Below are 27,409 nucleotides of genomic sequence, written 5' to 3'. Positions count from 1 at the left end.
CGTATGATGATGCACTTGAGAGTACCACCATGTGGTGTGCTTTATGGGAGCACTGGGCAATGCGTCTCCTGAGTTGACTGGGCATTGTGCATCAGGAGGTCACGAAGTATTGTGCCTGAGGAGATTACAGGATGTTGTGCATCAGAGGAGCACTGAGTGCTGTTCAGTTTATGGGCACAGGTATATGTGCTTTAAGAGGCACATGGTGATAAGCATCATCAGTGAGCACAAAGTAACGTACAACAGGGATGCTTGGTGATGTGCAAAATAAAGCACATTAATGAAGTGTAGTAATTGGGCTATCAGCGATGTGTGTGAGATGTAAAAATGTTTAATTGTGAAACATGAGCACCTCATCCAATACTGACTTCATATATATGTATATATACTATCAGGTAGAAAATGTCTGTTACAACATCATCGTTGTAATACAAATTCCATAAATTAATCAAATCAAATGCATGATAAGTTAAAAATACAGACACTTAAGGGTCAACTCATCCACTTAAGTTAAATAAGTACATCGCCTCACCCCAGCATTTCCAGGTGGAAAATCATAAAAAGCCCCACCATGCATACCAATACATCTATCGCTATGATTAATATGCGTAGAATGCAAAACTAGTAGATATATGCAACCAAACCCCCAGCTGAAACCAATACGTGACTGACAGAAAATCTCTTGCACACGCCACGAAAGAGCACGGGGATCTTGAGCTTAGATAATGCAAGTGTGGTCAAGTCGTTGCGATTGAAATACTTGAGCTTTTTTTAAGGCCCCAATTCTTTGTGCGTAAAGCTTTTCCCTTTGCTTCACTTGCTTCATTTCGTTCACTTACAAATCATGAGGGAACTTCAGAAGACTTCCACTTTTGCTAGATTAGGGATTTGGCCACCAGTGTGGCAATAAACAGAAACGGATGCGGTCATATGGTAATGTGACTCTGAGAAGCTGGCAAACCGAATAGTGCATCAAGGGGACAGGGGTCACACAAACTTGTAGCCTTGCACTACTCGACTGGAATATCTTCATCCAGAGCGGGACAGGTGAAACATGTATGAAGTAATTTGTTTAGTTCACACCTAAAGCACGCCACTTAACTATGAGATATTTTTGTAATGCTGTTGCAACTCATCCAGCCAGACACTAGTCTCAAAATAACACCACAACTGAATAGTTTGGAGGGGTTCACTGGGAATCGGATTGTAGGACGTTTTATGCCGATTTGCCCTACTCCATGGTCATAACTGATGAGGGGATACCGTTTTTAGCACTTTGCAATCTGTTTACGCACTTACCGCTATATGTATGAAGCCAAAAATCGATCGCAAACGCTGCGATTCGCAATAAATAGGGTTAGCGACTAAAAATTCGCTATTCGCTATGTATGAAGCAAAATACGCTTGCGAAATAAGGATTCGGTAAATAACGATTTCCAAACGTTGCGAAAGTGCAACATAGCGAATACAAAAGCGAATCCTTATTTAGCGTAGAAATCCGTTAGCGAGATTCGCTAAAGCGGAAATCGCAATTCTGAAATCGCTATGGAATGTATCAACCAATTTGCATTAGCGAATCAAGCAAAATCGCTAAATAGCGCCTCGCAATTACCATCAAGTGGGAGCAGGTGGTAACCAGGTGCAAACTATAAATTGAAACCCAGAATGCAACACACTCCCTACCACAATGTCCGGGTTGTACATGATAGTGAGGAGGCGAAGAGTGAGAGCTCTGGCGCAGAGGAGGAGACGGCAGGAGAGGATATTCCGGTTGCGCATTACCATCTTCCAACGCACTGATGAGGATATCCACACCCATTACAGACTGGAGGAAGAGAGCATAATTGAATTGATTGATGAACTCAGGCCCTACCTAGAACACCCCACCCGCAGGACCCAAGCCATACCCACACACATCCAGGTCCTGTGTTCACTACACCTGCTGTCCTCAGGTAGTTTCCAGGGGGTCATAGCCACTGCAGGAGGGGTGCCTCAAAGTGCCCTGTCGCGCTTTTTCCATGCATTCCTCGACGCCATGACACATAGGATGCAACATCACATCCACTTCCCCAGCACCCCACAGGAACTAGCACAGACTAAGCAGGATTTTTTTTTTTTTTTTTTTTTTTTTGAAAACCTTTATTGAACAGAGAAAGCTCACAAATACGGGCCTACAACCCACCAGGGCTGGCCACCACATAAGAAAAGCATCAGGAGACATACATCAGGCGTCACAATATACTAAGGCAACAAATCAGGGGAAAGAGCAAGAATCTTAGAGCAATCTCAGGAGCAAACAAATAGAAAGGTAGTTTTCTTTTTAAAGAACGGATTTGGGAGATCAGGAGCTTGGCGGGCCATAACATAAGCCAGAGGGGCGGGGTCGCGGCGGGCAGCAACGCAGCGATCATAAAGACACAGGAGAAATCAACACAACAGAAGTACACCAGTAAGTACCGGGCAAAACAACGAAAAGAAAGAAAAACAGTTGTGCACACGATCCACTGCCCGCCCACCGTAGCCACCGCCCGTCCCACCGATCAGCACAAGAAAGGACCCAAATACCAAAGCGACACGAATTGCACCCCCAAGTAGAAAAAACCCCACAGTAAGGGGGGGGGAGAGGGGAAAAAGGAAAAGGAAGGGACCCCAACCCAACCACCCGCCCCCAGGTGACAAAGCAGGAAAAACAAAACTCCGGTACAAAATCAACCACAAAATAGGAAGACAAACAGCACAAATCATCATCTTTGTAGTACCGGAAAAAGACACCAGAAAGACACCCGGGGGACAGACGGCAGACAGAGCCCCGAAAAAGGGGATACACAAGGGCCATAGAACCAAGTAGGGAGAAGAAAGGGAGGAGAGAAAAACCCCCCCAAAAACAACAACAGACCCCCCCACCCACCCCACAAGCCCACCCTACACCCCTGCAGAGGGCTATGGCCTACCCCCCGGCAGCGTGCCTGTCGCCCTAAATAGAACCCGAAATATAGAAGAAAAGGAACAGGGCAGAAACAAAGACAAAGGGGAAGGGGCAGGGGAAGGGAAGGAACAACGCACACACGGGGGAGGGCGAAAAATCAGTATCATCTGCGTCCATCCCGCCACCTGCTACAAGGGAAGGGTATAGCCCATGGGAAGGTAACGATATGAGAAAAAGTTTCAGGAGTCCCAGAAAATTACAGAAACATCACAACAGCACTTGTCAATCACATAGCAAAGAAACCAGACTACCGCATATAAAAGTCGTTTCAGCCCTGTCCACTTTTGTCCAAGGTTGTAACCAACCGAACCAACAAAGAGCAAACGATGAGGGACACTGGGCTCAGGAGAAAGTTTCGCGGCAGTCCAAAGAAGAAACTAGAAAGAAAAAATTGAAGATCCAGGAAAGTCACAGTACAACAATCGTATTGCAGACAGAGTTCCAAGGACAGTTCGAACGAGGCAGGCCCAGCCGGGCCGGAACATATTTCTCGGTCGGGGAGTCGGCGCGAAGAGAGACTGGAAGGATCGTCAACGCCAGGCCAGGATACAAGCGGATCGCCGCCCAATGGCCGAGGCAACCAGACAGGACAACGGGGGGCGCCGGAGACTCTCCGAGCCAAGGATGCGGTCCCCGCCGGGGGCACAGAGTCGAGGAGCACATCAGTCGCGATCATCGACGAGGAGGCCAAATCTGATGACGGGGGCCCGCATTGTTCAAGACGAGGGTCAGCCTCCACAGTGGAGACAGACGCAGCCACGGCAGTCCGCCAGGAGTGCAGCGCATCCAGGACAACTCGAAGCGCAGGAAGCTCTTTACAAGATCCGACGTCCGGGCCATGCGGCGGGCCCCCAGTGCTCGCCCGGGCCCGGCAAAGACTCCCAGGGCCGGCCGCCATCTTAAGAGCCCAGCACGTCTCCGGTCGCCGGGAACCCCGGCCGGGGTAACACCAGAGCAAAAGGAGGTCAGCCAGTCTGCGGCAGGGCGCCCCAAGGCGGAAAGGAGAGCCACCAGAAGAAGGATGTCCGTCGGTCCCCCCGTATCGCCGGCCCCGCTCTCCGAGTCCGGGCGGAAAAATTCAAAATGGCCGGGCCGGGGAACAGAAGGGGGACCCCACCAGACAATTGAGTAGGCTCTCCCGCGAGGAGCAGCGTTCATACCTCTGGGCCCAGGCCAGTCGGGTCCGTCAAGGGGCAGAGCCGGCCAATTCACACATCAGCCTCCGCGTCCAGCTCCACAGCGCCAACAAGGGCCGACCAACTCGTTCCGTCACGGCCCAGCGTAGCAAGGAGGCCCGGCCAGACCGCCCCGGAGGCTCCGAGCGGGACCACTGCACAGGATCGACAGCACTCAGGATCACCGGAGCAACAGGTAAGTGTCCGCCAAATGACTGGAGTACCGAAACACAGCAAGGAAGACTTCCCGGGGCGGGAGGAATACAGGATAAATGAAGACAAACAGGCGGCCGGACGGAGCCGAGCTAAAACGCGGCCATCTCGGTCGCGAGCTAGGCTCCTCCCCCCAAGCAGGATTTTTATAATATAGCCCATTTCCCCCACGTCATAGGATGTATAGACGGAACACATATTGCCATTTCACCCCCAACAAACATAGAGTATGTATTCCGGAACAGGAAATGCTACCATTCCCTGAACATACAGATGGTGTGTGATGCCAAAAACATTATCACCGATATAGTGGCAAAGTACCCTGGTAGCACACATGATGCATTTATATTCCGTCACTGTGGCCTATACCGTAGACTCTCAAGAGGGGAATTTGGAGAGGGATACCTACTAGGTAACAGCACACATTGTCAGCCCATATTACTCATGACCTGCATGTGCATCACATTGACTGACCTTTCAACTCTTCCACCCACAGGGGACAGTGCCTATGCAGTCAGGGACTTCATCCTGACACCCTACTTGAATCCTGCCACTGCTGGGGAGCACCGCTACAACCGGGCACACATTACCACAAGAAACACCATCGAGCGAACTTTCGGGATTCTGAAGAGCAGATTCAGATGCATCCACAAAAGTGGAGGTGCCCTTCAATACAGCCCTGAGACATGCTGCAAAATTGTTGTAGCTTGTGCCATGCTCCACAACATTGCGACCAGGAAAGGGACACCTATGGAGTCGAGTGACTCAGATACCTCGGACGTGGAGGGACCCGGACCCATACACATGGAAGCTGGCGTAGCTGCTGCTGCAGCTGGGCGCCAGAGGCGTGATGAGATCATGCGGAACTACTTCTAGGTGAGTAAAAATGATACAATGACAACTTATTGCTCTGCAAACGTGTTTAATTTCCAAAACCAACAATGTGACTTCCAAAAAAATGCAGGATGAACTCTCCTTAACAAAAGCACATGTTCAAATCACAGTGCAACTAAACAGTCATTGGTATAGCAAGTGCTACCCAGTTGCTGGCCCCATATACCCCCTGTGCGGAGTAGTCATTTTGATGCAGTCCCTATTGTTGTGGGGCAGGCCTGCTGCTCCGGCCACTACGGCGCCTCTCAACAGTGGGTGGTGGTGTATTAGTGCTCCGCACCGACTGTGAGTCCTCCTCACTGGGGGTGAGCACCCCGGGTCCAGCAGTACGCAGCGCACGCAGCTCATCCAGGGTGGCAGTTGACTGCACTACCACAGTGGCTATGTCCTGGATACCATGCGAGAACTCTCGCTGGGTCTCTATGGCACGCCTTGCCAGCATATTGTTGGAGGAGGCGAGGCGATTAACAGCACGCGTGTAGTGGTCCATGCGGGCAATTTCTTTGCGCCTGGCTGCGCGTTCAGCTCTCATCTCTGCAGTCAGCTCCTGCACAGCCCCCCTGATTTCCTCGCGTAGTCCTCTGTTCCCTGCCCTGATCTCTCTCTGAATGGCCTTCATGTGTTTCGCTTGCAGGCGGTGAACCTGGAGCATGTGCATTTCAAGACCGGCGAACACTGATTCTTCTTCTTGCACATTGGTGCTGATGGCCGTGCGGGGTCTACGCCTGCCTCTGGACTCTGTTCTGGACTCCTGCTGCTGGGGTACTGGTGCTTCAGACTGGACATTGTCATTTTCCTCTTCCTCATCATCCATTATTCTGAATGGCCTCACGTTCCTCCTACTGTGTCCCTGTGTTTGGATAATAGGACTGTCCTCCCCATCTGGATCATGGCCATGCCTGCCTTCTCCTGAGCCTCTGGCTCCTGTCTCTGTTGCACTGGCTGTAGCTTTCCCACTTGCAGGTGCTGTGGATAGAACAGCACACATTACTTATTTGATCATCACAGGTGATGTACTAATAAATTTTCACAGTGTTCCCTGACTTTACTTGTGTCATTCACCTCTCCTGACCTGCACATGTGTACAATTTGGCAATCTCATGCTACTTTCTACATTGCTGACTGTTGTGACTACATCTCCCATAATGCATTGCTGTGTACTTGGTCTAGCCTGACATGTGGTTGCCCTAATCCCTAGGTCGCCTCAGGGGGTTCTGGGGGTGGTTTAGGGTGGGGAGGCATGCTTCTTACCTGGTCTTGCTGATGGTTGTGCTGAGCTGTCGAGCACGGACACGCCCGCAACACTCTGATGAGGCAGTGTGCCCTCTACCAGCTCCTCCAGTGGTGTAGAGTCTTGGACGTTGGAGGTTCCCCCACCGGTGAGCTGGGACTGCTCCAGCCTGGCAGCCAACCTCTCCTTGGAGCGCTGGCGCAGGTCGTACCAGCGCTTGCGCAGCACATCAACTGTCCTGTGGGTGACTCCTAGGGCATTCACTTTGGCTTGGATGCCCTCCCAAATCCTTCTCTTGCTGGCTTCTGGCACCTTGTGGGAAGTGGCCCCAAATAATGAGTCATGGTGTTGCACCATTTCAGTGATTAGGGTCTCTAGTTCAGGCTCTGAAAACTTGAGCTTCCTCTTCCTGGCTGCTTCCCCTGCTTGCTGCTCCTGCTGGCTTGCTGGGACATCCTGGCTTCCACTTTCTGACATGGCTCAAGAGTTGCACACAACACTCTCACTCTCTCTGTCTCACTCCAGATGCCCCATGGGAAATCACTCTCTTCCTGGTTGTGATGTCATCATATAGCATCAGGATTGCAATTGGATGTTTCCAGTTTGTGCTAATTAGCGATTTTTCACGGGGGTACCTCTCAATTTAGCGCTTTGCTGGGCGCGGTCGCGCTAATTAGCGTATTTAGGGGTGCGGTCGCGCTATTTCACGGCGCGGTCGCGCTAATTAGCGTATTTAGGGGTGCGGTCGCGCTATTTCACGGCGCGGTCGCGCTAATTAGCGTATTTAGGGGCGCGGTCGCGCTATTTAGCGACGCGGTCGCGCAATTTAGCGACGCGGTCGCACAATTTAGCGACGCGGCGCGCTATTTTTGCGTATTTAGGGGCGGGGTCGCGCTATTTTGCGAGTTTGGCCGTTTAGGGAATCGCTGATTCATATTGTGCAAATATTTAGCGATTGTGGCCGAATCGCTAAATATTTGCTAATGCGTTGATACATCCCGATTAGCGATACAGATTTAGCGATTCGGTAATTTTCGCAATTTCTGAATCGCTAATCGGTCCCTTCATACATATAGCGGTAAGCACTTTAATTTTACAAGTCTAAAAGTGTGTATTAATTTGGCTAATTTGCATTAGCCATGTTTACGCACAACGCTCTTTTAATTAAGGAAGTGTTCACGTGTATATTGACTTGATTTGGCTAATTTGTACTGGTCATGTTTACATTTTTAAAGCTCAGACACTTTAAAATTCGGAAAAATATACTGGTCTCCTTCCCATGCCATATTAGCAGTGAACTCTTCGTTAACAAACTGCACTTTATGGTGCATCTGCACATGGTGCAAAAATCAAAAGAAAGAAGGATGGATTTTATATGGTTTTACTGTAATGTTTTTATTTTAATTGTGAGTTTTAAATAACTGAACAATAAACGTATCTACTTACTTACCCAGAATGTTAAAAAAGCATGTAATAAAGCATCCATCTAGAATAAAAGGCCATTCTTTTATAATTTGCGCCCTTAATGGCTTTGTGGGCCATTTGGTTATAACAGTCCCAAAGTGCGCTGATCTGTCTTGCAACCTGTGGATGCTTTGATCTTAGGCAAAACAGGTGGGACAACCGATTCGAATAATTGCTGATGTAGCACGCGGTACCAGTTGCCAATTCATGTCAAACCACTGATAAAGTAGACTTGACTGATACTGGCTGATAGGGAATTAGATGTTGGCTAGTTATTCCTCATATAGGGCCAGATGTAGGAGGCCATTTACCGACCGGTAAATGGGTATTTGTGATGTAGGGGCATCATTTTACAGATTCGGTAAATTTACCGAATCTGTAAAATACCGAATCGGTAATTTTACCGATTCGGTAAATCCAAGATGTAGGTAGCACTGTTTACAGTGCTACAGGCCTTCAGAATTCGGTATTTTACCACACAATCCTATTGTGTGGTAAAATACCGAATTCAGGTGTGCATGCACATCTGTGCATGCACACCTATACCATGTGACAGACAGACATGCCCTTAGGGCATGTCTGTGTGCCACATGGCGCACATGCCTGTATTTGGGGTGCTAGAGGGTGTCAAAGTGACACCCCCTGCACCCTTGCTGGAATCGGTATTTACCGAATCGGTAAATACCGATTCGGTATTGCCTATTGATTCCTATGGGCTTCAATGCCCATAGGAATCAATGGGCATTACCGAATCGGTATTTACAGAATCGGTAAATACCGAATCTTAATGATTCTGTATTTACCGATTCAGAAATACCTACACCCCCCCCTCTATTTTACCACTTATTAAATACCGAATCGGTAAAATTCGGTATTTAAGAAGTGGTAAAATAGAATTACCTACATCTAGCCCATAGTGCCTGAATTGGAGGTAAGAAAAAGCAAAATCGGAGAGGATCACAGAATTACCAGCTATCAGCTGTTTCCAGGATTTCATTGTCCCAGTCACCATGAAGTCACAAAATCTAAAGAAGCCCACCTTTTCCCAACCCCTTATAGCTCCGTTCTCCACCTGTAAACCTACAGGGTGCATTCCCTTAAATACATACAAAGACGAGATTGGGGTAACTGATACTCTTCTTTAAGTTTGGTGTACCTGAATTCCAGAATGTAAGGAAACTTACATCTGGCATGCTTTGGGAGCTTGGGGATTTTTAGAAAATCAGGGAGACATATATCAGCATCCTGAAGCATTTGCTGGAGATAGAAACTATTTGGCAGGTTGCTTAATGCTGCTGCCCGGGTAATCCATTATTTATAAAGCTACAAGTGGTTCGTTCCATTGGGTATGTACTAAGGGGTACTGGTTCAGAACCTGATTATTTCTTTCACAATCAATCAATAGTGATTTTTTACTTTTATAAATGTACCACACCTCAGTAAGTTTTTATTTAAAAAAATATATTTATTAAATTATTTGTTCTGGTTTTCTTTTTTTTCCTCGCCGATTGTGTAAACAATTATATACAAAAAGATAATACCAATGGGGGCTGTCTGACAAAGAAAACACAATAACAAATACACAGACAATTCAAAGGGTGATTGTGATGACATAGTGCAAATGGGTGACATTTCAAATTCAAACAATAAACAAGACAAAAACATAAATTCTCCGTCCTTTTCAGGTCTTTCGCTTTAGCTAGTCCTATTTCTTGAATTAATTGCTATAGTGAGCCAGGACATGAGATGGTTTTATATCAACGTTTCGACTATATATATATATATATATATATATATATATATATATATATATATATATAATATATATATATATATATATATATATATATATATAAAAATATATGTGTGTGTGTGTGTTTGTAGATACATCAAGTAGGGTCTTCTTCAGGACAAAAAAAGGAAGTGCGACAGCCCTTGGTGGTTGGGAATACACAAGATTAAATCTATTAGCTCCTCCGAGTCATGGCGGAGTTCTTATTCAAGGATCATCAATCAAACAGCTGTTCAAACTTTAACTGTGTATCCCTCTGGATGTGCTCATCGGCCTCCAGGGGGTAGTGGGTTCAAAGTATTAGTACTATTCAGTCCTTAGAGATTGTCATGTATTGATGACAAAGTCCATCAGTGCTTGCTTCCCAAACCTCCTTAAATACTGTATTCTCGAGTGTCTCTCACCAACTCGCAGTCAAGTCAAATCCAATCAAGGAATGCTGCTTGATAGTATTTCCTAATGATGATGGACCCCACCTCTTCAGTATCAAGTTGCAAAGACAACAAATTAGTGTGAGCCTTCTTCCCTTGCTACAGGTAGTGGTGTAATGCTTGACCTATCTCATTAAAATAGGATTGATGCACTTTGGTCAAAACGTTAGAAAAAATAAAAGAAACAACGGAAGAATGGCCATTCGATTAATGCGATTCGCCCTATGATTGTCAGAGGTTGCCATTGCAATAACAGACCATGCACCTTATTGAAGGTGGCAACAGCATTTAATTTGTGAAAGTTGGCTAAACCATGCGAGATAAAAATGCCCAGATACCTAATAGGACGGATGGCAGACTATTGCAGCCACATTTTTACAGGTAAAATTGAGGGGGGTATTAAACATGAGGGCCTCTGTTATAGCATGATTTATGTTATACCCTCCAATGTGTCCGTAAAAGTATGAATTTTGTCAAATGCTTTGGAGATATTCTGCTCCTACATTGTTATATAGAGGATCATATCGTGTGCGAAGACCTTCATCTTAAGTGCGCCTTGCAGGAGGGCCTTAACAAGAGGATCTTGACGGACAGCGGCTGCCAAGGATTCAATGAAAAGGGCATTTAGAACTTGGGACATAGGGCATCCCTGCTATGTACCTATTCTAATGGGGATGGATCATAAAAAGCACACTTTCTGTGTAAAGATCTAGCTTTCTGCCAAATTTGATGTAATTCTATTCAGCTGTTTGGGCTGTACCACTGTTCAAAAATCCCTACTGTCCAATAATCCCTGTAGAAGCTGCACAGGGGCATTGCGTTTGGGACTCTTCCTTTTTTCTCAACCCACGCTAAATGTATCACCCAGAAGGTGGATGACGTTTATTTGACATTTCATGAAGATTTGACAAATAGCGCCAAAAGTTATTAGCAAACCAAAAAGCATGCATCCTACGGTAATTAGGTTCTACCTGTAACTACTCAGTGGCAATCATCACTGTGTAATTTTATATATATATAAAGTATTTGATTGAAAGGCATTTTGGTAGTGGTTGCTAGCGGCGTGTTGGGTGTTGGCTCGCCTCTGAGGAAGTTCGTGGAACAAACGAAATGCATAAGGAAAAAGCCACATGCTGTTCAACAAAGAAATAAATACCTGCTAACAGCAAAGTCAAGTGTGCGACTCGTCTTTCCTTCGTGAGGGGGAGTTTTGGAATATATGTAACGGCTTGGTTCCGCCGTTGAGTAAACGCATCACCCAAAGAGCGCCACAACGTTGCACGAATTGAACCGAACTGTGGGTCCGTGGAAACACGAAGAGCAACGAGGTGCCACCAAGGACCGTCTTTGGTAAGGGGTATGTATCCAGCCTTGAAAATGGGTAGGATAATAATTGACTTGTTGCGAGAATAATATTGATGAACTATGGAGAGTGAAACCCGTAGCAGCATGTTTAAATGACACCCCCCATTGGAGGGTTTTAAAACGGACATGTCACTTAAGCACCACAAGCCCCATAATGCAATATGTATAAAAAGTCCATCTGGCGACCGGAAAAAGTATTTGATTGAAAGGCATTTTGGTAGTGGTTGCTGGCGGCGTGTTGGGTGTTGGCTCGCCTCTGAGGAAGTTCGTGGAATGAACGAAATGCATAAGGAAAAAGCCACATGCTGTTCAAAAAAGAAATAAATACCTGCAAACAGCAAAGTCAAGTGTGCGACTCGTCTTTCCTTCGTGAGGGGGAGTTTTGGAATATATATATATATATATATATATATATATATATATATATATATATATATATATATATATATATATATATGTGAGGAAATACTCGCCAGATGCCCACGGCGTCACCGATCTAAGATTGGAAATCGGATAAATGACGAAGAATATACACACATACACACACATCAATTGAAAAAATCCTGGCCCACCGCTTACCCGATCCCAATGAGGCTTGTAAGGTACAGACCACCAGACGCCAAGGTAATACTGTGTAAAAAAAGTGCTTAATTTCTTTTCGGGCGAACAAAGCGATACAAAAGGGGATGATGGACGGAGCGTTTGAGGAAATCAAACACTCACCCCCAGTCAACTGATCTGGGTTTAATCCATCACCATTCTTTAGCTCACTCGGCCACCCCAGTTCAGACATGGCTATATACAAATCAGTCTGACCCTGTGCCTCATGGGAACAGTCCAGCCCGAACTGCCAAGCCATGCCTTCCCTGGACCGGAAACAAGCATCCTGGGACCGGTTTCGGCTTTATAATCCTCATCAGCCAGGCTATCTTGAATCCAGTGGCCAAGTGAGCAAGGGACTCACGTCTGAGCATACCCTGCCACACTTAGGGCGAACAAAGCGATACAAAAGGGGATGATGGACGGAGCGCTTGAGCAAATCAAACACTCACCCCAGTCAACTGATCTGGGTTTAATCCATCACCATTCTTTAGCTCACTCGGCCACCCCAGTTCAGACATGGCTATATGCAAATCAGTCTGACCCTGTGCCTCATGGGAACAGTCCAGCCCGAACTGCCAAGCCATGTCTTCACTGGACCAGAAACAAGCATCCTGGGACCGGTTTCGGATTCATAATCCTCATCAGCCAGGCTATCTTAAATCCAGTGGCCAAGTGAGCAAGGGACTCACGTCTGAGCATAACCTGCCACACTTAGGGCGAACAAAGCGATACAAAAGGGGATGATGGACGGAGCGTTTGAGCAAATCAAACACTCACCCCCAGTCAACTGATCTGGGTTTAATCCATCACCATTCTTTAGCTCACTCGGCCACCCCAGTTCAGACATGGCTATATGCAAATCAGTCTGACCCTGTGCCTCATGGGAACAGTCCAGCCCGAACTGCCAAGCTTCGTCTTCCCTGGACCGGAAACAAGCATCCTGGGACCAGTTTCGGATTCATAATCCTCATCAGCCAGGCTATCTTGATTCCAGTGGCCAAGTGAGCAAGGGACTCACGTCCGAGCATACCCTCCCACACTTAGGGCGAACAAAGCGATACAAAAGGGGATGATGGACGGAGCGTTTGAGCAAATCAAACACTCACCCCCAGTCAACTGATCTGGGTTTAATCCATCACCATTCTTTAGCTCACTCGGCTACCCCAGTTCAGACATGGCTATATGCAAATCAGTCTGACCCTGTGCGTCATGGGAACAGTCCAGCCTGAACTGACGTGAGTCCCTTGTTCACTTGGCCACTGGATTCAAGATAGCCTGGCTGATGAGGATTATGAATCCGAAACCGGTCCCAGGATGCTTGTTTCCGGTCTAGGGAAGACATGGCTTGGAAGTTCGGGCTGGACTGTTCCCATGAGGCACAGGGTCAGACTGATTTGCATATGGCCATGTCTGAACTGGGGTGGCTGAGTGAACTAAAGAATGGTGATGGATTAAACACAGATCAGTTGACTGGGGGTGAGTGTTTGATTTGTTCAAACGCTCCGTCCATCATCCCCTTTTGTATTGCTAATTTCTTTTCTCAGCACATAGTCTAATCCAGGCTAGTGCCTGCCATGACACATTTCGACCGTCAGAGTGCAGTCTTGATCACATGACACGCTGCAATATTACCCTCATTTAAATAGTGAAAAGAACAACCACCAATGTGCAAAATCGAAACGAGCAATGTTCATAGACCTAGACAACAGATTCTTGCATCAATACTAACAATAAGAATAAGATGTTATAAAATAACTTGAAAGGTGTACATAGTCACAGTAGAATTGTGTAGCAATAAATGTATCTGGTTGTTGATACCATTTTGAAGTCAAAAATTGATAAAATCATTAGAATTATTAAGTAATACAATGTATATTGCAGCGTGTTTAACTAAACAATGCAGTGTTGATACATAACACAGTACATTTGATAAACTCTTAAAGTGCTAGTGCTAAGATATCAAAGTGTTAGTGCTGAAATATCCACTCATAGTTAAATCAATGTGATGAGTAGTACCTAAATAAAGGAAGGACACTTTACAAATTGATTCAGTTCATTTGACTTAACTACAGGTGTAATGACATTATTTCTGACAGATAAAAACAACATCGGTGACATGAAGTTGGACAATATCAAATCTGTATCTTGATTAGTCATGGAACATAGTTATTATTCCATTCAGCTGTTTGGGCTGTAGCACTGTTCAAAAATCCCTGTGGAAATTGTACAGGGAAATTGTGTTTTGGGACCCCTCCTTTTTTCTCAACCCCCGCTTGACGTATCATCCCGAAACTTTCAAGAAGTGAGCTGAGGTGGATGAAGTTTTTTATTACGTTTCATGAAGATTTGACAAATACTGCCAAAAGTTATTAGCAAATCAAAAAACATGCTTCCTACAGTAACTAGGTTCTAACTGTAACTACATAGTGGCAATGTAACTATGTAACATTATATATAAATACACAGTCACTGTGTAAATATATATGATATATATATATATATATATATATATATATATATATATATATATAATTACTGTTGGACTTGGCCCTTTTTGCAGGGTTATCCCTGAACTTTTTGCCTTTCTCCTGTATTTTGTCAGACCTGTTTTTGTTGGTTTTATGACTATGGGCACTTTACCACTGCTCTCCCTATTGTATGGATTAGTGATTCCATGATTGTCTGGTTTGGTTTACCTGCCAGACCCTAGTACCGTGCACCAGGAGGGCCATGGCTGGTAATCCAAATGCTGCTAGTGGGCTTCCAGCACTGGTTGTGCCAACCACAGAAGCAGTCTGTAAAAGTGTGTCTAAGGCCTGCCATTGCAGAGCCTGTGTGCAGTCTGGTACTGCCATGCTGACTGGGCAAGTTAACCCCCTTGCCAGTCCCTAAACCTTCCCTTTTCTTCATATCAGACACTCCTAAAGTAGGCCCAAAGGCAGGGTGCAATGTAAGTATAAGGTAGGACATGCCCTGGTGTATGTGACATGTCCTAATAGTGAATTACAGCCATTTTCGTTTTTCACTATGGCAAGGCTACCTGTTCTCTATAGGCCAGAATGGGCAGATAGATTATTACATTTTATAATCCTAACTGACTCAGGGAACATGGTAGAAATTCGAGTTTAGTATGCCTGAACTCAGAATGATAAAACACATCTTTTAATGAAGTTGATTTTAACATTCTGTCTTTGAAAATACCACTTTTAGAAAGTAGGCATGTTCTTGTCTAACTATCCAAGCCTTTCTCTGCTAGGTTGTGTATTCCTTGTCTGGAGTTTGAGTGACAGGGGCTGGGGATTCCAGGAGACATGGCGAGTCAGCCCAGTGGTGAATAGAGAGATCTGCTTCTAGATGGGAGGGAGGAGTTGCACCTGGGACCTGAATAGGGCTGTGCCTTCCCTCCACAATGCTGGCTCCACCTGGGTACTTTACCACCCTGCACTGTGAAAGGAGAAATGGAGTCATGTCAACAGAGTGCTCCAGGGCTGTGCCTTCCCTCCACAATGCTGGCTCCACCTCCTGTGGGGCGTCTGATGGTTCTGCCCTGCACTGTGAAAGGAGAAGGACTGACCAGAACTGGTTTGGACTAGGTAAAGGCCTCTCTGCCTTCAGAGAACAAAGAGAAAAGTAGTATAAAAGAGGGGACCCCAACCCCAGAGAAATTAGATCACTTTTGAACAACAAAAAGAAACCTTTGCCGAAGAGAGGAACCAGAAGAAACTGAGGAGAGACTATCCCTAAGCCGAAGTGCTGCTTGGGGGATTGGCCTGCAGTGGTTGCCTGACTGCCAAAGAAAGGAGACAGGACTTTGTGTGCACTTTATTTAACTTGTGAAGGATCTCCAAGGGCATGAGAGAAGAGCTTGCCTCCTGCTGAAGTCTCAGGGACAACAGACTTCAAGCCCCAGCTCCCCAAGAGTTCTTTGGAAGTGCCTGCTGCTGTTTTGGGCCTTCTGAGGGACTGCGAGCTGGAAGCGTGACTCAAGAGGAAGCGTGTCGTCGTTGCAGACGCTGCCGTCGCATCATGAACATGACGCCGCTGTAGCTGTTGCATTGCACCGCATCTCAAGAAACGTCCCGCAACCCCGAAGAAGCGTGTCGCAGCCGCATCCCAGAGATGACCCCGCTGTAGCTGTCGCATTGCACCGCATCACAAGAAACGTCTCGCAACCTCGAAGAAGCATTTCGCCGTTGCAGCCGTTGCCGTCACGTCGCAGAGATGACAACGCTGTAGCTGGTGCATTGCACCGCATCACAAGAAGCGCCTCACATCCACGGAGTTGCGTGCCGCCGTCGGAGCCGCTGTCATCGCATCCCGGAACAAGGGTGTCTCTGCTGCAATTGTCGCATCAAGTGGAAGCGTCTCGCATCGTCGGAGAAGAGTGTCGCCGCCAAAGCCGATGTCATCGCATCACGGAACAAGGGTGTCGCCGATGCAGCTGACGCATCGAGCCAAGACCTCTCGCAACATCGGAAGAGCATGTTGCATCACGAAGGAAACCACGTCTTTATTTCTTTGCACCGGATCTTTTCCGCATCTCTATCTCTGCAACACTTTCGTTGTAGAAGCGTGATGCATTGTAAGGTACATTGACTCAAAGTGTCACATTTTAAGATCTGAAGAGAACTAAGCTAATTCTATCATTTTAAGTACAGTATTGTGGATTTTTGTCGTTTGTCGTCTTGTGTTAAATCTATATAAAAGAACACTTATTTTTAATATACAACTTGTGTGGTGTCCATCTGTAGTGTTGTCACTGAATTACTGTATGTGTTCACAAATGCTTTACACACTGCCTCTGAGATAAGCCTGTCTGCTCGTGCCAAGTTACCAAGGGGGTGAACAGGGTTTATTTTAGGAGTGTACCCCTTTACCCTGACTAGAGGCATGGGTCCCTATTTGTCACAAGTACCACCCTGTGCCAACTAGAGACCCCCAAATCTAACAATTACACAGTGACAATTGCCACTATGTAGTTACAGTTAGAACCTAGTTACTGTAGGCTGCATGTTTTTTTTAGTTTGCTAATAACTTTTGGCACTGTTTGTCAAATCTTCATGAAACGTAAATATATATATATATATATTATATATATATATATATACACACAGTGACAATTGCCAATATGTAGTTACAGTTAGACCCTAGTTACCGTAGGATATATGTTTTTTAGTTTGCTAAATACTTTTGGCATTGTTTGTCAAATCTTCATGAAACGTAAACAAACAAAAAAAGTTTATAAATATATATATATATATAAATATATATATATAGATATATATATTACGATTCACAAAGCACAGTGAAGACTGTGCCGATGCACTCCACTTCAGGTGACACATTAATCACTCGAGCAGTCGGGTGTACTTGTCAAGGTGGTATTTATTTCATATCGGTTCCACACACAGGTACAAAAAAAAAAAAAATTATATATATGTGATCAAGCCTCGGCTGAGGTGAAACGCGTCATGGCGACTTGTGGGCTTCTATTTATGCACAAATAAATGCACTGAAAAAGATCAGCACGGAGTTGGTGGTTCCATTCTAATTTTCGTCTATCCTTTGGCTTGCCGAGGCTTTTCGGAACTTTTTGAAATATATATATATATATATATATATATATATCACTGAACGAGCTACACACATTCACCTGACACTTTTGAAAATAACTTAGGACAACTTTAGCCTTTGTTTCTGTACTACTCATTTGAGATGTAGTGGGGGCAAAAAGCTAAAAAAAAACAAAATCTCTATTCTGTATAGCACTGGTGCAGACAGTCAACACCAATGGATAGACCAACTCTGACGACTCACATTAAGTTGTACATGAACCCCTGCAGATCTCTAAGTGAACCCTGTACTAGACCTATTTGCAATGGCATTTTAGAGCATATGTATTATTATAACCCCAGTACTCTACTGTACTTTTAAAAACATCAAATATTGAAGGAAAAAGCAAATATTCCAGGAATATTCATACATATACAGAACAAACAGAAAGAAGGGTGTTCTCTGTGCTCTTTTACTAATACGGAGCTGGACGTTTTAAGACCGATTAACAAAGGCATGTAAGTGTATGTAAAAGAGTATTCTTATAGTATTACTTCCCTTATTCATAAATTCATTTGTGAATTGCCCCTAACTGTGTCAGGTTTAACACCTTTTCACCAGTCCAGGTTTATTGTGAGAAGCATTTGGTGTGCTGAAGACTAGAAGTTGCTAAAATAAAACTATAAGTACTATGATGTAACAACCTGTAGTTAAAAAGCCAGAACCGGCTGAAGCTGTTACCATCGACATGGGAGGCCAGAAACAGCTTACCGGGAACTCAAACATAAGAAAAAATATATTTACCCTTATAGTGTTGCACATTTGTTTTTTTTGGTTTGCCACTTTAAACTGTTCTCGTTTTCTTCAACTCCACATTTTTAAAACAAAAATTGCCTTAAGTGATATAGGAAAATTAAGTTCTTTAACCTTGCTACGTTTTTCCATAGCTAGTGTTTGCTTACATTTCAATGCAGACAGGAAGGTCGCATTAATAAACATTGTAATGAGATATGCTAATAGTAAGCGATGTCAGAATCTTCATCAGCAATGAAAAGGAGAACCCTTTGTTTTACAACTCATTGTAATTGCCGTCATTAAAGTACTTAATCTTTAATGTTTGCTAAGTCAGGGGAAGGCAACAATAATAACATAAGTATAGTAAGCTGCCTTACTTCATATTTAGCCTTATTTTAAAAAAAGACATTATGACATTTTACACATACAGCGTTCACTTTCATGTAGTTCAACACTCTATAATATTGCCACATACAAAAATGTTGGCAGTACAAAACAGTGCAGGCAACAAATTGACAGCTATTGGTTTACACATGGACGTGATGTCAGATCTCTGGAGATGGGAAACTTTATGGGTAAAATGTGAATACAAATATAACTATTAACAAATGCCACTGCAGTATAATGTAATGAACTCAGTTGAAACACAGGTGTTCAAGCAATAACCTAATATTAAACTGAAGCAGCATATACCTTGTTTTTACATAACATTTTCTGCATCATTTACATTTGGTATCAGGTTGATGGATGAGGTCAGTTCGTGATTTGGGCCTTATAACTAAGTGTGATGCTTAACTCAACTGCGGCTTGGCTCTCCCTATGAATTTTATGACTTGCCAAACTCTACTTTTTTAGCAGAATTAAGCCACAGAAACCAGCAGGTTCTGTTCAAAGAATGTTGTGAAATAACTAAATCCCACATCAAAAGCATATAATTGCTAGGACAATCAATTACACACCCTGCAACTCCTTGTCCACACTAGTTGTCCCTTATTCTCAAATGTTCAAATGATTTGTCATATGAAGGCCAGAAGTAGCATTCATGAAGCTAAAGCTAACAGAAGTGTGTGGTAGGTAGAGGGCAAAAGAGAGATAAAGAGAGAGGGAGAGAAAAAAAAAGAGGGAGGAAAAGAAAGAAGGAGAGAGAGAGAAAGAGAAAAATAGAAGAAGGTGGAATGGCAGATGATTTGTATTCACCAAAAATAGGCAGAAAAAGCAGCCGAATACTTGTCAATGTGTGACACCAACAGAGAGATGGAATGAATACCTGTGAACTTATTTATTTATTTTCAATGCCTATAGACTAATAGGTCATGCCAATAAACATGGCAAAAGTTTTAAGGAAAACAGTGGCGTTACTAATTGTCATATGCAAATCACAATGACGTCACAAGTAGTGAGGTCACAAGAAGTGATGTCAGGCTTTTATAATTCTCACTTAAATGGTTAATGGCCTATTTTAAAAACAAAAAACAGTAAACATAAAATAATGTAAAAAGAACATTTTGGTTTTACTTTTTATACCAATAAAAAAAGAGGAAGATAAGAGGAAAAACCTCAGAAGGGCTCATCCTCTTACTGATATTGCCATAAACAAAAGAGCCCTTCCACTTTACATAGTGTAACCCTCCATACAACCATGAAAACGCCTGGTTTTATTACATAACTCTCACCCACCAGGGTTACCCCTTGGTGGCCTGCTCCATCATTGGATTCATCCCATTCCGCTGCGGAACAGGGCGTGCTGCAACCTATGTTTTACTTGGGAGCCCTTACAGATGTATTCTAAGTTATGGCAATAGGAGTGGGTGGTATTATGTGAAAAGTAAAAGTTCAAACTACCTGCCTATTATGTAAATGGCATTTTGTACTGGCCTCCAGGCGGCATGGTTAAAAAATGGGGGGAAATAGAAAGTGAAGATGATAATGTACCTGCCTTTCTAGTGGTCTACATGTTTCAAGCCAAACCCCATGGCTTTTCTTTAAGACCAAGGATTTAACTCCCTGATACCACTCCTTTTCTAGTGATGTATAGCGGCACACACTCTGCATGCTACATTCCCACAAATAAAGGGCATGCTGCTAGTGGGATTGATATTTACAAACATTCTTAGGACAGTCTTTGCAAATGCAAAAAACTGCAGTGCTAAGCCACATGGTAATACTTCTCAGTCACAGGCCAAGGTAGAACGACAAAATAGTGGGGTGACCAAATTAACCTGCGTCCACCCCCGACTTGTGAGGTGCTGAAGAAGCAATAGTGGATTTGAGTAATGTTTGATTAATTGAATTGAGAGAAAGAAAACAAGAGAGCCAGATGCACGATATATGACGGAAGGGAAAAATTAAAACAAGAGACATATGAGACAAGGGGGAAGTAGCAAGGAAGGGAAACGAGAGAGATCATTGTGAAAGAAAGTGGAATGGAAGACAGATAGAGAAAAGAGGGGGCATGGTAAAATCAGCAGCAAACTCGACAATAACCTGGGTTTCGCTAACAATAACCAGTGCTTATTTTGTAAAAGTGGTGGGTACTAAAATGTTGACCAGAGGACAGCAGACAACGCTACTGAATCTCGGGATGCCGACTACCAAGACTGCGCAGCCTTCTTCCATCTCATGCCTGTTTAATCTACCACTGTACACTCACTGCCTCTTTATCTCACTCTAGCAGGTTTCCGATGTTTTCTTTTGTCGTGTTTTTTTCTTCTTTCTTTCTCACTTCTTTCTTTCACTGTTTTGATCTTGGTCAGAGTCTAATGAGAAAAAATAATTTCCGGTCCAACAAAAATGACTGGTGTGCCCTACCTGCAACCACTGGCTTAAATTAAGCAGTGAAACAGCCTGGATACATTCAGGGTGTGATGGTTAAAGCACGAAACCTAGGGTATATAGATGTTACACAGGTCAATAGCATATCATTGTGCAGTGTGCTGCAGTAAGGGAGCCTTATCCCAGCAGAGCAGAGTGCAGCACAGCTCATCTGGAACTCAGAGCTCAAAGCCGTGCGGCGCAGCTAGAAGGGCCGGTTAAAGGATGTGTTGAACCTCGTTTATAGCGCGGCTCGCCCAGGCTGTGCCTTTGCTACATTTGTTCTTTGCTTTCCATGGTCGCCAGCGTCATCCACGGTGTTCATTCTTCACATTGCAGAGCTACGTTTCTGTAGCTGCCAAGTTCCTACTTCTATTGACGGCGCCGCCTCTGGTCGGGGTTTAGTGTCAAATTCCCCTGCACACAGTTGACTCTCTCCAGCCAGGTGGAACAGATTGCCTCTGAAATGCGAAATGACTTGGCCCTGCTGTCAGGAGCACGGGAACAACCTGGGCTCTGCCTGGCCACGGCCCTGACAGCTCTCCGCACTGGGGGAGATCAAAGATTACAGGAGTGACTGCACTGATTATAACAAATGCGTCCTCCTGGTTGAAGGAAACAAATCAAGAAGGGATAGGGGCCGCCTTCGAGGAGGGGTCGTGACGCACGCTAATCGTCAGCACTCTCCAATCTTTTGTGATAGTACGAGTTACGGCAATAATGCTCCTGAACTAAACCCTGGCGGACTTTTCATAACACCTCTTGAGGACTTGTATCTGCTGATTAATCGTTAGCTGATGCTGGCGTGACACAAATAGCCAGAGCGTGCACAGTCCGAATCTGTCAGTATAAAAGCCATAAAACACAGACCCTGTATATAACCCCGCGCGGTAAACGTCAGCTTTTGTCTTCCATTCAGATGGCATTACGCTAATCGGTGCACTTACTACAGATCTCCTGGGTACACGTTTTTCATTTCAAGAGGAGAGTTTGACTCATGGAACCGGCATCGAACCTACGAAAACTGCTCTAAAGTAGACAGACCTCCTCGGAGCCCGGAGGACAACCCAAACCTTATAAAGAGAGGTGGCAGAGCATCATCTTCATAAAAACGCACCAGTGGGAGAAGCCTCCCTCCCCCCACCCCGCCATTGCTCCATTGCGGACGGATATGAATGAATATCACAACATAGCACCCATCTAACGTTTCCCAGGCACACTGCTTTACACACACAGTGGCAGGAAGGGTGGCACAAAGTCTCTTTCACAGACACGTTGCGCACACGGAGAACAGTCATCCAGCCACCCTGTCAAGCAGTGTGAAGTATCAATCAATTCACGTATGCGACATATGATGAGGAATTCTGTATTGAACTCTAAAGATTCATCTATTGTGCTATCGAATGCTATCGAGTTTAGACTTGTGCAAATATTTTCATTATCTGTTTCTCTCTCACGCACGCCTACCACTGCTCATTCAACACGCACGTGCTTGTGTACACACTATTCATACACATGTGCAGATAGGATACCTTTCAGTCGCGCATTCACTCATACAGATCTACACATAACTAACAAAAATGCATAATGCATACAGGCCAGAGCTTTAAGTGGGAGGTAAAAACTGGGGGCGGGTGGCTCTCAAAGGAGTGTGGCTGGTGTAATTAGGGCGTGGCTTAAAACAGCTAAGGTAAAAATCTGTCCTTAGCATAGTATGCCACCTGACTAGTAATGTGCTGCTTCTGTCATTGCATCCAGATCTATAATACAACAAGTAACATTACACCTACAACAAGCCAGGAGTATTGGCTTTGCCAGTGGTTGTTAGCTGCATAAGATAAATAAGCAACAACTATGGATTCGTTGTATAGAATATCCAAAAATGCTTCAACTCTGAATTGATGAGTGTTAAAGAACTATAACGAGTCTCTTTGAAGTTGCATCAAAGTTTTTGAGCAGTGGTACTTCTGCAGAGTAAAAAAATAAATTCATCCAGAGAGTGAGGGCAAAAATGTAAAGCCTGATAGGGAGCCGTCTCAGCACCTGCTTTTTAGAACTGTGGATGCTGAGCACAGACAGGACCCTGCCCACTTAAAGCGCTGGTACAGTCTATGCACGAACACACAGAAACAAACAGCCACACGTGCATGCATCCAGCCCACAACAAACATACATAAATACCACAACGCAAAAGCCAGTGGAGTACACGTGCCTGCAGCCACTAACTAGGCACCACTGACACAAGCAAAACATCATACAAGATCAACGCATGTACACACAATCAGCCTAAACCTATATGCGTCCACAACATATACATACACAAGGACAAGAAGGGAGGAGGACTTGATGCAGCTACAACATAAGCAGGCACACATAATAGTGGTGCACACGTCTATGCACTCACGACATATGTGCCCCCATAGGCAATTAAACCCATACAGGCAATCAGGGTGCAGGTGTATGACGCCACACACTGTCCATAATCATGTATGCACCATCAACATGATCACACAATCAGACAGTGTACACTGGTATGCAGACAACATTTGCCGAAGGTTCACAATAGTGAGAGCGCAGTGTTTTGAGTCATACCCCTCTCTGTAACGCAGGCGGTTTTGTTTCCAGTCAGTCACAATAGTAAACCATAGAAGCATGTTGAGCCTGCGCCTCGTACACTATTAGTTCAGGAATTATGGGGCACTGATCAAATTGTTGACGCCAACGCAGAGCTGGATGCCGCTTCCAACACGGGGATGTTTACATCCTCTTCAAGCAAGAGGCACGTGCAGTGTGTAGGAAGAGGGGAGTGTCATATTCGCGTTATATAGATGCAATTACAAATTACAAATATCCACACCCTACTACCCAGGCGTTGGCATTGAAATCTACTTTCAGATGCTCTGTGCAACAGAAAGATAATGTCGGTTATAGCAGACAAAGGCCACATTGTGATCGGTACACCTGCATGAAACACCCTCTGCGTTTGTGTACCCGGTGAGCGGCTTATCCACGCCTAGTGGGTCGAGTGCCGCTGTTTTCTTACAACTAAGGTCACACGGCGGTTCGAATCTTGCCCTGCGACCAAAGGTGAACCGCGGGTTTCTCTAATCGCCACTGACAGATCAAATAGTCGTTCATAGACGTGCAGCTCCACTGCCGATCAACAAAATATGAACATTTCACAACGTTGACCTTTTTCACAATCGCGTTGTAGACATTTACGGTGATTGTGCGTGCACTAGACAAAGAAGGTACCTGTGGACATTTAAAAGACACAAAAACAAATCTGAGGTGTGTATTGCAATACGATGCCTGCTATGTGTAGTCTGTTCCTAATTTTGCAAGCGTGTGTCCAGCCTCCTCTGGCACTCAGTGCGTGAAGCGACAGGGAGACCTTGACTCAGCTGCAATCGACCACTTTGGGTCCTCTCAGTATGGACTGTGCATCCCCCCAGTGCAAACGGAACTTTACTAGTGAGACGAAAGGGGATTACATTGAAAAAATGACTAGTATTTCACTGTTACAATGAATGTAACATAATCTCTCTTCTCTTTGTTTCTTATTATTCCCCGTTTTCTTTGTGCCCCTGCGATTCAACACTCTCATCTTCACCATGATAATGCGCAGGGCTCCTCCTCACCCTAAGTCTCGTGGCACCTGCGCACGTGGTATTCTCTGCATTCTTAGCATAACCCTCTACTTTGTGCGAATGCTCTTACCCTGGCTTATGTGCCATTGGGATCATTCTGCCCTTTCCCTGTTATGACACCCTCCTTTCCTTTGCCCAATGTTTACTCCTTGCTGTGGTTTAGCTCTTTCCTCTGTGATATTAGTATAGCTGACCTCCATGGATTCTATTGCCTATGCTCTTCGGTCATGGTATAACCCATCCACTTTTCCCACGAGATTGTCCTTTTCGCTGAGCCTTCTCGCATACAAGGGCAGCTATGCCGATGGCCCACCGACTGGCTATATTCTCTTCCGTGCCCATAACTATCTACCTCTTGGGGTTACCCTCTATTCTGTACTATATTTTTACACTCTCGACTCACCCTCCAGTCGTTCCCGCCGCTGTGTTTATGGCATTGCCCTGTCTAATACCTTAGTATTACACCCTGTCCTCTGTGCACCTGTGCTCGCAGAGACAGGGAGAGGTGCAAGGGGGTGCACGTGCTGCGAAGACCGTCATAAACGATGTAAACATTGCTGTGGCAGAGCATTTATAACAGGCACCTCCTAGGCCGCGCGAGCGCACTTACAGGTAGCTGGTGAGGGCGCTGAGGTTGCGCGGCAGCGCGGAGAGTCCGCGGTCCGAGCAGTCCACCCTGAGCAGCGCCCCGTCCCACTCGCAGTAGCAGGGGCTCGGGCAGCCCCGGTCCGCGATGAGCGCCAGGCCGGGAGGGAGCAGGCAGAGCAGGAGCGCAAACGTGCGGGGCTCCATGGCTGGTGTTTGAGGAGGGCGCGTGCTTCGAACGGTGCTGGCGCGAGGCGCAGGCGTGTGCAGCATCTGCCGCTCGAGCCGCTTTTAAAAGCAATCGAGCCCAGCCTCTCTCAGTGTGACGTCAGTGATGCTCGCAGCCAATGACGCTGCGGCGGTCGACCGCGAAGCGCAGAAGTTATTGAATACAGAGGAGGCTGCAGAAGAGAGTGAATCGGGGGTGAGAGACAAGAGGAGGAAGATGAGAAAAAGCGGAGGGCTGGATGAGACAGCACTAGGGACGATGTCATGGTGAGAGAGAGTAGGCAACGAGGTTAGATACGATACGAGCAAGAAATGAGAGAGGAAGGTGTGAGGAGAAACAGAGCACGAGGAACGATAGGGATCAGAGGAGCCATAAAGATGAGGGGGTGAGAAACGTGAAGAAACAAGGCTCCTCACGAGGAAGAAACGACACTTCTTGACTTCTGTAATTTTTCCGAACGCAAGTGAAAACATAACTTTTAATTTCCAAGATTTTTGTCGCGATGCTAATCGAAGTTCACACCCTCTTTATTTTAACCAATTCAGCTAATGAAATGATTGCAATGGCACTTTTTGCTATAACAAATAAAGAATAAAAGGGGAGGGAGACAATAGTATACTTATCTATAATCAAATGCTTATGCAATTCATAATTCATCCCCGATTCGATTTCGAGTTAATTGAAAAACTTAAAAAATATGTATCGTTTATTTGTGGTTTACAAAAGCATAGAAACACACGCAGTGTATCATAATTCTCATCTTTCAATAAAATCACTCGAACAGGCCCCTCTTATTGATGTAGCAAACATCCGAAACTGAGTTGATCAAAATCTTACGTTGTTGCTCTGCATTGCTTGAGCCACCAACATGTAAACAACATATGTTTCAACGACTCTATGGCATCATTACATAGAGGGTACATTCTGTTTTCCCTGGACAAGACCTTCCAAGAGCCCATCACTACAATTAACAGCAAGTGATTGCATCTCATCAACACCAGTCTGTTCGTTTTTAGGAGACAATTTCCAGGTCATAATGTGCAAGGCAGGGCTAGTCCCTTTACATCTTTTAGTATAATTTATTGGTGTTCACCAACCAGTATTAACTAACCAACTAATTGTTGTTTTCAGCCTGTTAAAAAATATATATATATCCAACGTCACATTGCGATAATTATCCGTTTATAGACTTAAAACAGTTAGCTGTTTTATACAAAGATTGTACAAAGATTGAAGTGTCTTTTCCAATTGTGAGTGATTTTTAAATTAACTGTAACATGAAAGAGATCTGGAACACCAAATTCCAGCCTTAGCAATTATAGAGGTGTATTACAGAGTAGCTCTAATAGTTTAGTCACAATGGGACCCTCAATACTATCAGCTGACAAACTGATTGTAGGTAGCAAAACTGGGGACCACAGATAAGCGTAGGTGCAGGGTCATTCATTCTTCAAGGGCACAGACTCAGTCCAATATTCCCTCGTCAGTCCATTTTCTCCTCAGTCTACAGGCTTTTCACCTAGTGACATGTCGGTTTTCCCATCCGGTATTGGATCTTTTTGCATCCCCGTCCAGTGATCTTCTTCCAAGGCTTTGTACAAAGTAGCTTTGTCTGGAAGCCTGGGGGATTAA

The 27,409-nt window shown here is 44.9% G+C and overlaps 1 protein-coding gene across 1 annotated transcript in view; it reads right to left on the bottom strand.

The window, feature by feature from the left end:
* Positions 1 to 25,848, bottom strand: part of LGR5 (leucine rich repeat containing G protein-coupled receptor 5) — a 1,130,716-nt gene extending 1,104,868 nt beyond the window's left edge. Inside the window, exon 1 of the mRNA XM_078673922.1 lies at positions 25,574 to 25,848. Coding sequence (XP_078530048.1) covers positions 25,574 to 25,821 — 248 coding nt within the window. The 5' untranslated portion in view covers positions 25,822 to 25,848. The remainder of the gene's footprint in view (positions 1 to 25,573) is intronic.
* Between the last annotated feature and the right edge of the window lie 1,561 nt (positions 25,849 to 27,409).

Source organism: Lissotriton helveticus, chromosome 1_1 (genome assembly GCF_964261635.1).
Source record: "Lissotriton helveticus chromosome 1_1, aLisHel1.1, whole genome shotgun sequence".
Classification (NCBI taxonomy): Eukaryota; Metazoa; Chordata; class Amphibia; order Caudata; family Salamandridae; genus Lissotriton; species Lissotriton helveticus.
Note: the sequence above shows the minus strand (reverse complement) of the source record. Positions and strands in the feature narration are given on the sequence as shown.